This window comes from Pelophylax lessonae (assembly GCF_965119305.1).
Source record: "Pelophylax lessonae genome assembly, chromosome: 13".
Taxonomy (NCBI): domain Eukaryota; kingdom Metazoa; phylum Chordata; class Amphibia; order Anura; family Ranidae; genus Pelophylax; species Pelophylax lessonae.
Genome location: NC_138780.1, coordinates 23,409,538 through 23,423,017, shown reverse-complemented (window position 1 = coordinate 23,423,017; position 13,480 = coordinate 23,409,538). Strand labels below are relative to the sequence as shown.

The 13,480-nt window shown below is 45.3% G+C and overlaps 1 protein-coding gene across 1 annotated transcript in view; it reads left to right on the top strand.

Moving 5' to 3' along the window:
* The first annotated feature begins 431 nt into the window (after positions 1-431).
* The window catches only part of ANXA9 (annexin A9), a 59,217-nt gene continuing 46,168 nt past the window's right edge, over positions 432-13,480 (top strand). The window contains exon 1 of the mRNA XM_082275467.1: positions 432-705. Coding sequence (XP_082131593.1) covers positions 658-705 — 48 coding nt within the window. The 5' untranslated portion in view covers positions 432-657. The remainder of the gene's footprint in view (positions 706-13,480) is intronic.

The window sequence follows — 13,480 nt, the reverse complement described above, 5'->3', positions numbered from 1 at the left end:
ATTAGGATCTGTATTCGGCATTTACAAAGTGAAGCTGAATGGTACTTTAAAAGCTTCAGCAAAGCTTGCTGTTCACATTGCTCTTATACGAGCCGAAGCCCATGTGAAACAGCTCTAGGTGAATCAAAAACCAATTTTTCAGGGTCAACGTATACTTGAAAACAATGAGTGCAAGGGTGAGCAAAGGTGTTGTCCATAGCAACCAATCAAATGTCTCGTTTCACTTCCTAAACTGCAGTAGAAAGGTGACAGCTGAATCTGATTGGTTGCAAAAGGCAGCACCTACTTTCCCGGTCACCAGTTTTATAGAAGAACTTTGCTGCCTGACTGTTGAAGGTTGTAACATTCCATTGTGTTTGTATTGGGTTACGGGGCTTGTCACCCTGCGTAGAATGTATCTGTGTCATTGCAGAGCTGCTCAGTTACTTCCACATTCTTTGACACCATTCCATCTGAGAGCAAAGTATTGTCCACTCCCCCCCTCCCTGCCATAGGACAGGCTCGTTGCTTGTTTAAGAACAGCCAAAACCAGTTATTCACTTTCAATAAACTCTCCATCCAGAGTTTCTACAACCTTTGCGGCTGAACCCCCCTCCCGGAGTCTAGATTAACTGAACGCATATAACTTCTATCTTCTAGATTGACCATCAAGGAAATATGACTTTGACTGATGAGATTTTGGGTTCGCTACACCTGGCAGATAAGGTGAGTTTGTCTTCTCTCTCTTGTTTTTGTAATGACATTCGGGATAGAACTGTGAACGCAACATGCCTTCTCCGATGTTAAGTGCCGGGCAGGAGAAGTCAATGTCTGCCTGCTGATCATAAAGTCCTTCTCAACTTGCCAGCATTTTGTAAAAAAATAATTGTATGGCTTACTTTTTCATTTTATGACGTCATCGTTGGGCAGAGACAAAGGTGGAAAGTCACCAACAATACAAATAAATTTGTAGGTGGGGTGCAGCGGCAATAACACACAGTCCAAGTGCTATGCAAGAACTTACATTAAAGTAATGCAAAGAAAGCTCACGATAAACCCAGTGGGAAGACAGCCTAACTGGGAACATTCATGGGTCCAACAGCATGTAGAGAGCAGGTTTCAGCCGAACTGACAGCACCTGTTACGTGGGGCAAAATGCAGCCTGGCCGCCTTGTGCCCAAGCTGGAAGGTGTCCAGAGAAGTTGCAAGCCCTACACGTTCCCTTTTTGTCAGGATTCTTTCCCTGCCACTAGTTCTGTCCCTACCAGGTGGGGTGCCTGTCCCTACACTACCCACTCGCACAGTGCTGTATTTTGGCCCAAGCCTAGGGTGGCACTTTGCAGGGGGGCAGCAATAAAGCCGCTCCCCCTCCACCTGAGACTCTTTTGGCCACTGGTTGCTAGAGCCGCCTCTCCCACCTCTCTCTCTCTCTCACCCCCCTCCTCTCTCTCACTCAATCAACCCCTCGCTCTCTCTCTCTCTCTCACTCACCCCCCTCTCTCTCTCTCATCCCCCCTGCCTCTCTCTCTCTCACCCCCTCTCTCTCAACCCCTCCTCTCTCACCCCCTCTCTTTCTTTCTCTCTCTCTCACCCCCTCTCTTTCTTTCTTTCTTTCTTTCTTTCTTTCTTTCTTTCTTTCTTTCTTTCTTTCTTTCTTTCTTTCTTTCTTTCTTTCTTTCTTCCTTTCTCTCTCTCTCTCTCATCCCCCCCCTTCTCTCTCTCTCACCACCCTCCTCTCTCTCTCTCTCATCCTCTCTCTCTCTCCCTTTCATCCCCTTTCTCTCGCTCTCTCTCTCACCCCCTCTCTCTCCCCTCCTCTCTCTCTCATCCCCCCTTTCTCCCCCCCTCTCACCCCCCTCTCTCCCTCTCCCTCTCTCTCTCATCCCCCCTCTCTCTCTCCCTCCCTCACGCACCCCCCTCTCTCTCTCTCCCCCCCCCCTCTCGTGAGATCTCAGGGGTTCATGCTGGGACTTGGAGTCCTTCAATTTTGGAGGGAGTCACATCCGTTAAAAGGGAAGGAGTGGGGCAAATTTACATAGGATGGGGAGGGGGGGGGGCCTAATTTTAGTCTTGCCTAGGGCAGCACAAAACCAAAATACACCACTGCACTCGCAAATGCACGACAAGCCTAGGAGCCAGGGCCTTAAATAAGGTTCTGCCTGACCCAAAATGGCTGCTAGAGTCACAAGGGGTGGCAGCATCCAACAGTTTTGCCAGTGACCCAGGAGACCATAGAGGAACCATGTTCCCCTTGACTTCCTCTCCAACTGCACTGCTGCTGCAGATGAGTCCCACCTACAAAGTAGAAAATAGACTGCACCTGCCTACATGTTTCACATATTAATTGTAAAGGAAGTGCCACATAAGGCATAAGACAGACGTTTCGGGGCCTCGCAAGGTTCCTTTGACCTGAGAAAGGGAACATGCGAGGCCCTGAAACGCCAGTCTTATGTGACTCTGTCTTTTCAATAAACATGTGGAACACATTGATTTGAAGTGCTGGTGACTTTGCATATGCTAGGTAAATTGAGTTTTTAACTCCTTCTGCAATCAATGGAGCAGTAATTGTTTGTCCTGGTCTGTTCAGGATTTCACAGGCTGGGAGTTTGATTGCTTCCCCCTGCCTCTGGAAGAAGCTTCCAGAGCTTAGAGAGGGAGATGCAAATATCAATACATAATATTTATCATGCTGCACCCAATCTCTGGAGAGGAGGCCAGAAGGATGCTGGAATGGTGATAAATAGTCTTAAGCACTGGTGAGTTGGGTTCCCTATCCCCAGGAGGGTTCCAGAGCCTGAGGGGCTGCTGCCCTTAGGTAACCCATAGACTGTGACCTGTTCTAGAGGCCTCAGTGGTGTCAGGGCTGAGGGACTGGGTGGATCTGGCTAGAAGCTGATTGCAGGACCTCACCACAGGAGATCTGGTCTGGAGAAGGACTGTCACACTCATTGGACTGTATCTGGAGGGAGCTGGGTAGTGCCAGCTGTCCTGGGGACTTGTGAGTAAAGACCCTAAATTGATTCCTGTGACTGTTCAGTGTTCCGGAAATCACACTGGCTACCAGTAGTCCCCAGCTGTGAAGCCTTAGATCACATGTGTCAAACACAAGGCCCGTGGGCCAAATTTGGCCCCCACCAGGCCATTTCATGTGGCCCTCGAATCTCTCCTTCAGCTGCGGCACCCCCCCCCATCTCCACCTTCTTGTCTCAGGAGTCGTCAAACTTCGACAGCTGACTCCAACCCTCCTCTGGTCCTCCTTCAGACCCTGCATGCACTTTCTGCTAACCAGCTCTGCCACCAGCTTCTTCCTGGCAGCAGCTCAAGGTAAGGGGGTTGCACTGTGATATAAGGGAGAGTGGGCGACTCTTGACTTCAGATGGTGAGGGGGCTCTTGATATCTGATGCAAGGGGAGTGGGGTGCTCTGGATATCTAGTCTTACAGATACAACAGGTCCTTTGAGGACACTCCCGCCTTGGACTGTCCAATACTCACATTAACTTAAAAGATTATCTTTTAATTGCTATGTGCTAATCGTTTTGGAGTATTCCATTCCCCAACCCCTCTCCTGTTAAGTTTCTTCAAGCAATAAATCTTAAAAAGATATCCCAGTAATGGCAAACCTTGGCACCCCAGATGTTTTGGTACTACATTTGCCATGATGCTCAACTACACTGCAGAGTGCATGAGCATCATGGGAAATGTAGTTGCAAAACATCTGGGGTGCCAAGGTTCACCATCACTGCCTTAGACTGTGTTAGTGGAGCCAGTGTGAATGGGCTGATGTTTGCGGTGGTGGATAGCCTCTGTACTTTTAGGGATGATCCAGTAAATACCAGCAACCCCTATGGGGTTAGCACTACATATCTTTCGCCCCACACACCCAAGTGAAATAGGAGTGAGTCTGCAAACGACAACTCCTGTGTGCAATCTGAAATTGATTTGTTGTATAGTTTATGGTACCCTTATACAGTAGACAGTTTCCTTTAAAAAGGCCAACATGAGGTTGAATACTAGACCATTCAGTTGTTGCACTGGCAAACTGTGGAGCTGTTTAGTGCCAATGATAGAAGCCACTACTGCTAGAAGAATGAGGTGCTTTAACCACTTAAGTGCCGGAAGATTTTACCCCCTTCCTGACCAGGGGGTTTTTTGCGATTTTTTACTGCGTGACTTTAACGGACAATTGCGCGGTCATGCAACGCTGTACCTAAACAAATTTGACGTCCTTTTTTTCCCACAAACAGAGCTTTCTTTTGGTGGTATTTGATCACCTGTGCGATTTTTTGATCATGCGCTATAAACAAAAAAGGAACGTAATTTTTGCAAAAATAACAATATTTTTCACTTTTTTTATATGAAATTCCCCCAAAAAATAATGTAAAAATCAAAATTTTTTAACATTTTTGGCCAAGTTGTTTTATGCTACATATGTTTGGTAAAAAAAATCGCAAATTTTTTGATTGGTTTGCGCAAAAGGTATCGCGTTTACTAACAAAGGGAAAATTTTTTGTCATTTTTGGTGTTTTTTTTTAATGCATTATGGCGGCGATCTGCGATTTTTTTTTGCGGTACTGCGACATTGCGGCGGACAGATCAGACCCTTGACTGACATTTTTGACACTTTTGGGGTTACCAGTGACATTACTGCAGTAATCAGTGCTATATATATGCACTGTTACTGCAAAATGACACTGGCAGGGAAGGGGTTAACTTTATTGGGGAAGGAAGGATTAAGTGTGTCCCTAGGGGCGTGCTTCTAACTGTGATTGGACATGGCTACTGGTGTAGGAACAGGGATCAACGGTCCTACATAGTAGAACCGTATGATCACTATTCCTACACAGGGGAGAATGACAGGCGGCTTGTTTACATTAGCCGCCTGCCTTTCTCCCTCTCCACCGACGATCGCCGAGTGACCGGCGGACATCGGGTCCGCCGGTCACACGCACGGACTTCCTAGGGAACGAGCCGGGGCGGGCGCCCGCTCGCCCGCTCGCTTGCTATTGGCTCACAAGCAAGTGACAGGCAAGTGACGTACCCATATGTCACTTTGCCTGGCCAGGGCTGACCGCCGCAGTATATGTACTTGCGGCGGTCGGCAACCGGTTAAAGCTGAACTTTGAGAAGATACATGACCAGATGGTAACTATCACTGCCAGAAGATTGAGATTGATTAAATCTAATGATTGGACAATGAAATGGTGTATGCTCAGCCTTACAGTCTATGTAGGTGTTATACCCTGGAAAAGAGTGGTGACGGGGCATAGACGGCTATTGAGAGATCACTGTTGTCTGACGCACTATCTATGATGATGTAATGTTCCGGTACCTTTGGTACCCTAAATTACTCTTTTCACAAGTGTATGCGCCCCACCATTCTCTTTTGGAAAGGTGCGCATACACCTTTAAGACTGAAGCTGTCATCACTCAGCGCCGGACTAGATGGCTATTTAAAGCGCCGGTTCTCACTCACATGTGTTCGTTCAAACACCCTTACCTGGATGCTTACTTGGCTTGAAGCTTTCATGCTTGCAAGCATACCTCACTGACGGAACCTCGCTGCGCTGATCCCTGCATCCCGCTTCCGGATCATCCGCTCCTCCTGAACCAACCTTCGGCTGTATTGCTATTAGTGCTAAGTACCCCGCAGGGGAACCCTCTATAAACGTATACTAAGCTTACACTATCTAGCTCTGCATAGTAAAGACTATTTATCACATCTGCATATCTAGATTGCTAGCTCTTAAGACTACTGCTACTTATTCCTGCACTGGGTTGATCACTCTTGTATGTCCACCTGCTACTCTGTCATCTGCTACCATACATGATTGCTAAACCTACCTGCATCCATCTGCTACTGTCTTACCTTCAAGTGTCTGTCACCTACCACCCCCACTCAACCTGTCTCTTAAATCTTCATCACTGTGTTACTACATACATAAAGTCACTCTAGGAACCAGCTTGTTGAGTGTGTGTATTTACTAGCTGAATTAAGACCTTCCACACATGATGAGTCATTGAGGTTGGGAATGGTATCTCAGCATCTCTCTTACATGACTACTGAAGTGGAATATTTCTGCAGCTGAAAATCCACACCATACATGAAACGCAGGAGCGTTACAGATGATGAACTACATGGGGGGGGGGGGGGAAATTGTGAATAGACTTTGAGCAAAGGAATATATCTGTAGTCACCATACCAGGAAACTGTACAGTAGATGATTTTGGGCAACTAAATGAATACATTTTACTCATAAAAAACACAGCTTCTGCCACTGGTCCGCTCCATTCATCGTATGGCTACCAATCTACTTTGCACATGACTTATATTTCCAGAGTTCAGCTTTAAAGAGCCTCAATCTTCTGTCTGTTTTGGCTTCTTTTATGGGCAATAAACAGCTCCATATTACTAGGCTGCTAACAAAGTGCCACAACAGTTTGCTAATGCAGAGACCGAATGGTAACATTTAACTTTATGATGGTACTTAGTGCCGGTTCACACTGCAGCGGCACGACTTCAGGGGCGACCTGTGAAGTCATGTGCACCGCGACTTCGGCACGACTTGCACGGACTTCATAAAATGAATGTCTATGCAAGTCGCTCCAGGTCACCCCGAAGTAGTACCGGACCCTTTTTTTAAGTCGGAGCAACTTGTGTCGCTCTTATTAGAACGGCTCCTGTACCAGTCAATGGACCGCGACAGTGCGTGACTTGTCAGGCTGACCAAGTCGTCTGACAAGTCGTACTAGTGTGAATGGACACTAAAGGAAATTATATGAGATACTTGTAGGCTACCGTTGCTGACCTCTCTCCAAAAATGCCAGTTCCTTGGCCAGTTCCTTTTGACTTCATTGTTTTAAGTCACTAAGGGGTGCAGGTCCGCTTTAAATACCTGCATATTCAGCTTTAAGAATATGATGACTGGCCAAAGTTTAATTTTAGGTCAAATTTTACTACGTGCTCTTCCTCGTGTTTCTTTCTCTTTGAACTTCCTTAAGCAACTATGCACAAAATGCTGAGGCTGCAAATACGTTCATGCTAGAAAATACACCTAAAATAGTAAAGTAAAGCCTCGTACACACTACTAAACTGACAGCTCAGGTAATCTGATGTTAGTACAGTGATATCCCCTGCTATGCTATTGTGTTCTGACAGTGGGATGCCCCCCCCCCCCCGCCCCGCCAGAATACTCCGGTCAGCACTCTCCACCATTGGCTGAGAGTGCTGATCTGGAGCTGGTCAGCAGACCATTTTCGGTCATGACCCTTTGACAGAAGTCGTGCGGCTTCTGTCGGACCGGCTGCCATACACACGATCCGAATGTCATCCGGTTTCTATTGAACCAGTCAATGCCGCCCGACATTCGGCCTGTGTGTACTAGGCCTAAAACAATCTTACACCAGGGCAGGGGCCTATTCACATTAGGGATCGACTGATTATGGGCAAGGCCGATATATCGAGGGCCGATATTGGCTTTTGCCGATATAGCTGTATCGGCCCCGGAACTGGCCGATATTGCCGATATTCCAAATATTGAGTGAGAAGGCTGGAAGTTTAGGGAGCGCTTCTGGTAGTAGTTGTATTAATGAAGTCAGTCACAAACACCTAATGGTAAATGGCATAGTGGTGGAAAAAAATTAAAAAAGGCTCCACTCCAGGGAAAGGTCCAATAACACACAGTTTATTTCATAAAACCAATAGAAGTTAAAAGCACACACTGGTCGGATGTCGGGCTGAGCCCATGTACTTGCACCCACCGCTGATGTACTGGTGTCTGGGTTTCTGGCCAGTCAACGCAACGTCGCCAGCAGGCGTCTGTGCTGTCACAAGGATGGATGGATGCTTGATGTGACAGGGCTCCAGGTGGACCAACGGTACACAGACCGATACAGGAAACACTTGCGCCGGACAGCTGAAGCGGTGGTGGTGGCGTGGGAGATGAAGTCACTCCACCGCATCGGCAAGAGTCATGGTGAAGGGACCATTGGCTCTTCCACTGTAGGAGTCGTAGGCTCCTCCTCCCTGTCTCGTGCCGGTGCGGTGGAGTGACGTCATCTCCTGCACCGCCACCGCTTCAGCTGTCCGGCGCAAGTGTTTCCTGTATCGGTCTGTGTACCGTTGGTCCACCTGGAGCCCTGCCACATCAAGCATCCATCCATCCTTGTGACGACACGGACGCCTGCTGACAACGTTGACTGGCCAGTACATCGCCTGGCTAGCAGTATATTGGCGGTGGGGGCAAGTACATGGGCTCAGCCCCACATCTGGCCAGTGTGTTTTTTAACTTCTATTGATTTCATGCAATAAACTGTGTGTTATTGAACCTTTCCCTGGAGTGGAGCCTTTTTTAAGTTTTTTCCACCACTATGCCGTTTACCATCAGGTGTTTGTGACTGTTTCATTAATACAATTATTACCAGAAGCGCTCCCTAACTTCCAGCCTTCTCACTGATCTGACTCTGCACCCGGGAGTCCCCATCGGAGCTGCTGAGGTTATACACAGACTTTTCATCCACTGGTTGTTTGGACCCCCTGGCTCTCTTTGTCTGCCCTCCACAAGAGTACCTGTCAAATAAATTTTTTTTTTAAATGTAGGAAAATATCGACCAATATGGGCCGATACCGATATGCATTGGTAAAAATATCGGTATCGGCGATGAAAAAACGATATCGGTCGATCACTAATTCACATTTCCATGCTGCATTAAAACTCTGGAATTTTACTGCCCCTGAATGCATGGCTCTATGTGTGTGGCCTTACGATACCATTTGTTATCAATGGCACCCCATCAATGGCAGTATCTGCCAACACCCAACTTATGGAATTGCACCATAGAGGTACACTCACCAGTCACTTTATTAGGTGCACCTTGCTAGTACAGAGTTGGACCCCCTTTTGCCTTCAGAACGGCCTTCATTCTTCGTGGCATAGATTCAACAAGGTGTTGGAAACATTCCTCTGAGATTTTGGTCCATATTGACATGATAGCACCACGCAGTTGCTGCAGAATTGTCAGCTGCACATCCATGATGTGAATCTCCCGGACAGGATGGATCCATGCTTTCATGATGTTTTTCACCAAACTCTGACCCTAGCATCTGAATGTTGCAGATGAAATTGAGACTCCACAGACCAGGCAACGTATTTCCAATCTTTTATTGTCCAATTTTGGTGAGCCTGTGCGAATTGTAGCCTCAGTTTCCTGTTCTTAGCTGACAGGAGTGGCACCTGGAGGGGTCTGTAGAGAAAAGACAGGCGCCACTCTAAGTGCAGTAAGACAAGTTTAATACGGTAAATCAATGTACACCAAATACTCACAATAGAGTAGGTGAGAAACAGCAGTGTATAGCATGTAAACTGGTCCGTCCAAGCGGTAGGTCTGTCCGGGTGCCTCAATCAGTATGTAGTGATCCGCTGCAGTTATCCGCTGTAGCCAATGGATGTCGGCACTTCCTGAACACTGGGGACACAGAGGTAGACTTCCGGCGACACTCTCCCGGTTACAGCGCAAGGACGCGATGACGTGGGCGACGCGTTATTGGAGCATGCGCTCCTTCCTCAGGCCTCTATAGCGCCATCTTACACAAGGGAAATATATAGAGGGGAAGCCCTAAGGCATCCACTGGGTCCTAGAGGCAAGTAATTACTCCACTGATATACGGGTAAACGGCCTATTTGATTACCATTACGGGCATTCCATTATAAAGAACACACTATAGACTAAAAGATAAATACATTGTAATGCATTTTAAAATAACAAAAACACTGGTTATTCACACACTAGGGACTTATAAAAGCCTGTGTGACTTGGAAAAATAAAAATAATAATTAATAAAAATAAATATAAAAATGGAAAAATAAAAGTAATACTGGGAAAAAAATAAAAATAAAAATAATAATAATAAAAAATAATAAATAATAAATGAGGAAATAAAAAAATGCAAATAATTGTGACAAAATATAAATATATAAGAAAATTGATATAAAAAATTACCTTTAAGAATAAAAATGTATATATATATATATATATATATATATATATATATATATATATATATATATATATATATATATATATATGTATATGTATTAAAATGTATTGTGATAAATATTAATCATGGAGATGGTGTTATGAACGACCATTATTTAGAACACAATATGACCCACGTGGCTGTGTATTAATATATAAAAAAATATAAATAAAAGATTACATAATCCTGCATAAAAATTATTATTAAATAAATATATATCTGGATGAGTTAAAAAAGTTTCAGATTAAAGAATTAGTTTCTACCTCTTCATTGAGCACCTGGAGGGGTCTACTGCTGCTAAAGCCCATCTGCTTCAAGGTTCCATGTGTTTTTGATTCACAGATGGTATTCTGAATACCGTGGTTATACTGAGTGATTATTTGAGTTACTGTTGTCTGTCTATCATCTTGAACCAGTCTGCCCATTCTCTTCTGACCTCTGACGTCAACAAGGCATTTTCCTCCACACAACTGCCACTCACTGCATATTTTCTCTTTTTCATTCCATTCTCTGTAAACCGGAGAGATGGTTGTGCGTGAAAATCCCAGTAGATCAGCAGTTTTTAAAATACTCAGACCAGCCCATCTGGCACCAACAACAACCATGCCATGTTCAAAGTCACTTAACTCCCCTTTCTTCCCCATTCTGATGCTCAGTTTGAACTTCAGCAAGTCGTCTTTACCACACCTAGATGCCTAAATGCATTTGGCTACTGCAATGTGATTGGTTGATTAGCAATTTGTGTTACCAAACAATTGAACAGGTGTACCTAATAAATGTTTCTTCTATTGCTTTCAGCCTCCTCCACATTACTTTTTTTCTGTTGCTGTGATATGACTTCTTGTTAGAGGATGGCTATGTACACTCTTGATGGTCTCACATTATGTAGTATAGCACTATCGTTCATTACAGCCGCTGTTTTAAAGTCCCAGGTTCTATTTCCAAGCAAATAGCAAAATTACAATAGTATCAAAGGTTCAAGTTGGTGGTGGTGTAATGGTGTGGGGAATATTTTCTTGGCACACTTTGGGCCCCTTAGTACCAATTGAGCATTGTTTAACCACTTAAGCCCCGGAGGATTTGGCTGCTGAAAGACCAGGGGGTATTTTGCAATTCGGCACTGCGTGACTTTAACGGACAATTGCGCGGTCGTGCAACGCTGTACCTAAACGAATTTGGCGTCCTTTTTTTCCCACAAACAGAGCTTTCTTTTGGTGGTATTTGATCACCTGTGCGATTTTTTGATCATGCGCTATAAACAAAAAAAGAGCGTCAATTTCGCAAAAATAACAATATTTTTTACATTTTTTTATATGAAATTCCCCCCCCAAAAAAATGTAAAAATCAAAATTTTTTAACATTTTCGGCCAATTTGTTTTATGCTACATATTTTTGGTAAAAAAAATCGCAAAAAGCGTATTTTGATTGGTTTGCGCAAAAGTTACTAACAAAGGGAAAGATTTTTGTCATTTTTGTTGTTTTTTTTTTTAACGCGTAATGGCGGCGATCTGCGATTTTTTTTGCGGTACTGCGACATTGGAGCGGACAGATCGGACCCTTGACTGACATTTTTGACACTTTTGGGGTTACCAGTGACATTTCTACAGTAATCAGTGCTATACATATGCACTGTTACTGTAAAATTACACTGGCAGTGAAGGGGTTAACTTTATTTGAGAGGGAGGGGCTGTGTGTGTCCCTAGGGGCGTGCTTCTAGCTGTGATTGGCTGTGGCTTGAGCTGTAGGAACAATGATCAACGGTCCTACATATTAGAACCGTATGATCATTGTTTCTACACAGGGGAGAATGACAGGCGGCTTGTTTCACTAGCCGCCTGCCTTTCTCCCTCTCCCCCGACGATCGCTGAGTGACCGGCGGACATCGGGTCCGTGACTGCGCGGGAGTGGGAGCGCGCCGCCGGCGGCACGCGCTCGCTCCCCAGAGCCTCACAGGCTAGTGACGTACCGTTACGTCACTCTGCCTGTGAGGGGCTGACCGCCGCAGTATATGTACTTGCGGCGGTCGGCAAGTGGTTAAACGCCACGGCCTACCTGAGTATTGTTGCTGACCATGTCCATCCCTTTATGACTACAGTGTACCCATCTTCTGATGGCTCCTTCCAGCAGGATAATGCACCATGTCACAAAGCTCCAATCATCTCACCACTGGTTTTCTTGAGCATGACAATGAGGTCACTTTACTCCAATGGCCTCCACACCACAGCCACCTCACCAGATCTCAATCCACTCCAGTAGAGCACCTTTAGGGTGTGTTGGAATGGGAGAATCGCATAATTGAAGTGCAGCTGACAAATCTGCAGCAACTGCGTGATCCTATCATGTCAATAAGGGCCAAAATCTCTGAGAAATGTTTGGGACACCTTGTTGAATCTATACCACGAAGAATATGGAAATTCTGAAGGCAAAGGGGGGTCCAACCCGGTACTAGACTAGCAAGGTGTACCTAATAAAGTGGCCAAGAGTGCATATTTGTTTAGACGGGTTAAGCCAGAGTTAAGTGTCACTTTAACTTACCAACATGTCTTTGGAATGTGGGAAGAAACTGGAGTACCCAGTGGAAACCTGCGCAAGCACAGGGAAAACATGCAAACTCCATGCAGATAGTGTCCTGGTTGGGATTGGAACCAAGGCCTTATTCCTCATTGTGGATAGAGCCATGGAAATCAGCGCTTTATGCCCCATTGGGCAGATGCACATCCTAAACTGCTGGTGTACTGGATTCTAGGACAATATCCCCCCGGACAATATCCCCCCTGGACAACATCCCCCCAGACAATATCCTCCCTGGACAACAACCCCCTAGACAATATCCCCCCTCTAACCCTAACCCTCTAACCGTAACCCTAACCCTATGTCCAGGGGGATGTTTTCCAGGGGGATGTTGTCCCGGGGGGATATTATCCGGGAGATTATGTCCCGGGGGGATTATGTCCAGGGGGATATTGCCCGGGGGGATATTGTCCTGATACCGGTGTGCAGGAGGAATATAGCCTATAGTTATAGAGTCAGCTTGGAATAAATTGCACTATAATACTATGGTATATTTGCACCTCTTTTTTTTCGGGATATGTGGTGGAATGAGGCATGGGAATAACTTCTGTTTTAAGAAGGCTTTACAATGCTATGTACATATAAATGTTACAGTAATTTCTCACTACAAATACACCATTGTTTCCTTGTACGTTGTATTGTCACATTGTGATTAATGATACATGGCAGCTCATAGGTTCATATTACGGCTCCATAGTGCATTTAAATAGCATCCGTAAATGACTCGCTCTTCACGTCTTAGGTAAATAATGTGCAAAACAGTTCTACGTCACTGTGCTAATTAGAGGTGAGCTCAAGGCAAACAGCCAAAACTACAATTGAAATGCTATATAAAAGGGAGCTGTTTATCTGTTAAAGCTTTTTTATTTTGCTAATATATACAGGACGCTGCCAGA